This window comes from Penaeus monodon, chromosome 19 (assembly GCF_015228065.2).
Source record: "Penaeus monodon isolate SGIC_2016 chromosome 19, NSTDA_Pmon_1, whole genome shotgun sequence".
In the NCBI taxonomy this organism is placed as follows: domain Eukaryota; kingdom Metazoa; phylum Arthropoda; class Malacostraca; order Decapoda; family Penaeidae; genus Penaeus; species Penaeus monodon.
In genome coordinates this window covers 5,185,070-5,185,984 of record NC_051404.1, presented here as the reverse complement: position 1 = coordinate 5,185,984, position 915 = coordinate 5,185,070, and the positions used below count along the sequence as shown (strand labels likewise).

Below are 915 nucleotides of genomic sequence, written 5' to 3'. Positions count from 1 at the left end.
AGAAACACCACAAGAGTGACCCTGACAATGTGGTGCAGCAATGTCTCACAAAGTAAACGTATAACTACAGAAAGTGTGACGTATGAATAGAACACATTTGTTTTCTACCTCATGGAAACCACATCTGCCATTACAACCTAAGTTAGTGTAAGTTGTTAAGTTCCTTCCATCAAGTTATGTTATTGTACGTTTATTTATACTTACCACTATGACTAAGGTGATGAGAGAGTAACACATTAAAAGACCAATTTTGAATTCTAAGTGTCTTTTCCTATCCTTTCCGGTTTTCGTTAAATATGTTAATAGATCATTCACGAAAATTGCAATTAATAAAAATAAAATATATATTCACTTAAAAGCACATACGTAGACATCAGTGCCATGACTACAGTGTGTATACGCACACCAGAAGCAGTTTATAAAATATGAACCGCACTAGTATCATAATGCATTTACTCCATATTCTAAAAGCACTAGATACCTGAACCGGGCAGTGGAACATAACAAAGTACTTTCTTAATATATCATTATCATCCCAAGATCAAGACATACAGCTTTAATGCCTGGAGATCATATTACAAAGTCTTAATACCTCATCGCTGTCCTTAAGACCAGACTGACCGATCTTAAAAGCCTTAGTTATTGGACATCGAAGTGATAAACAAACCTCCCTCGAGAAAAGGAGGTCGGCGCTGTCCTTCCCTGACCTCATGATGACGCAATACCCTTCATCGAATGGCCTTCTACACGTCTTAGGCCAGCCCGGGTTTCAAGTCGTCCGGGCCAAACGATCGAGCTTAAAATCTTTGTCAGTAATATCGTTGGTCAAAATTAGGTTTGGGCGAGGCTTAATGTTACGAAGTTTGGTGATTTGATGTTCGTGCTTGTGTTTTAAAAAACAGACTATCATTTTAT

General features: G+C 37.7%; 1 protein-coding gene across 1 annotated transcript in view; it reads left to right on the top strand.

Annotated features, from left to right (window-relative positions):
* Window positions 1-208: 208 nt before the first annotated feature.
* LOC119585315 (translation initiation factor IF-2-like) overlaps window positions 209-915 on the top strand; it is an 8,299-nt gene continuing 7,592 nt past the window's right edge. The window contains exon 1 of the mRNA XM_037933989.1: window positions 209-217. Within this exon, the coding sequence (XP_037789917.1) occupies window positions 209-217 (9 nt within the window). The remainder of the gene's footprint in view (window positions 218-915) is intronic.